We start from the raw sequence: 375 nt of genomic DNA, 5'->3' as shown, positions 1-375 counted from the left end.
CCAGCGTTACCGCACGCCAGGCCCAGCGCGCCCAGGGACTCCATGCTACAGCCCCACACATCCCTGGGAGTGGGGCTGTACCCACTGCTCGCTGCTGCCTCTTTGCCTTCTCCGTGCCATTTGGGATTCCGGCTGACTCACCTCCTTCCACCGGTTCTTGCTCCCCAGATGGGTCCCTGCAGAGGCCGGGGCAGGTGGGGACCCCCGTGCAGGTTGCCGGCTCCCTCAGGCGTCCTCTCGCGGCTGCGCTCCGGCCTCAGCAGTTCCAGCTCTACCAGCCCGCCAGCCCCCAGCTCCACAACATCCCTCCAGGAGCTGGCGTGGAGGCAGGAATGAGGCAAAGCTTCTCCCCCGAGGCCTCGACCGCGCTCACAG

General features: G+C 67.7%; 1 protein-coding gene across 1 annotated transcript in view; it reads left to right on the top strand.

The window, feature by feature from the left end:
- LOC104515122 (putative E3 ubiquitin-protein ligase SH3RF2) overlaps positions 1-337 on the top strand; it is a gene marked incomplete at its 3' end in the record, with an annotated part of 24,968 nt that extends 24,631 nt beyond the window's left edge. Inside the window, exon 7 of the mRNA XM_010158978.1 lies at positions 169-337. Within this exon, the coding sequence (XP_010157280.1) occupies positions 169-337 (169 nt within the window). The remainder of the gene's footprint in view (positions 1-168) is intronic.
- Positions 338-375: the final 38 nt, after the last annotated feature.

This window comes from Eurypyga helias, unplaced genomic scaffold (genome assembly GCF_000690775.1).
Source record: "Eurypyga helias isolate BGI_N326 unplaced genomic scaffold, ASM69077v1 scaffold23849, whole genome shotgun sequence".
In the NCBI taxonomy this organism is placed as follows: domain Eukaryota; kingdom Metazoa; phylum Chordata; class Aves; order Eurypygiformes; family Eurypygidae; genus Eurypyga; species Eurypyga helias.
The sequence above is the reverse complement of the archived record's forward strand: the minus strand, read 5'-3'. Positions and strand labels throughout refer to the sequence as shown.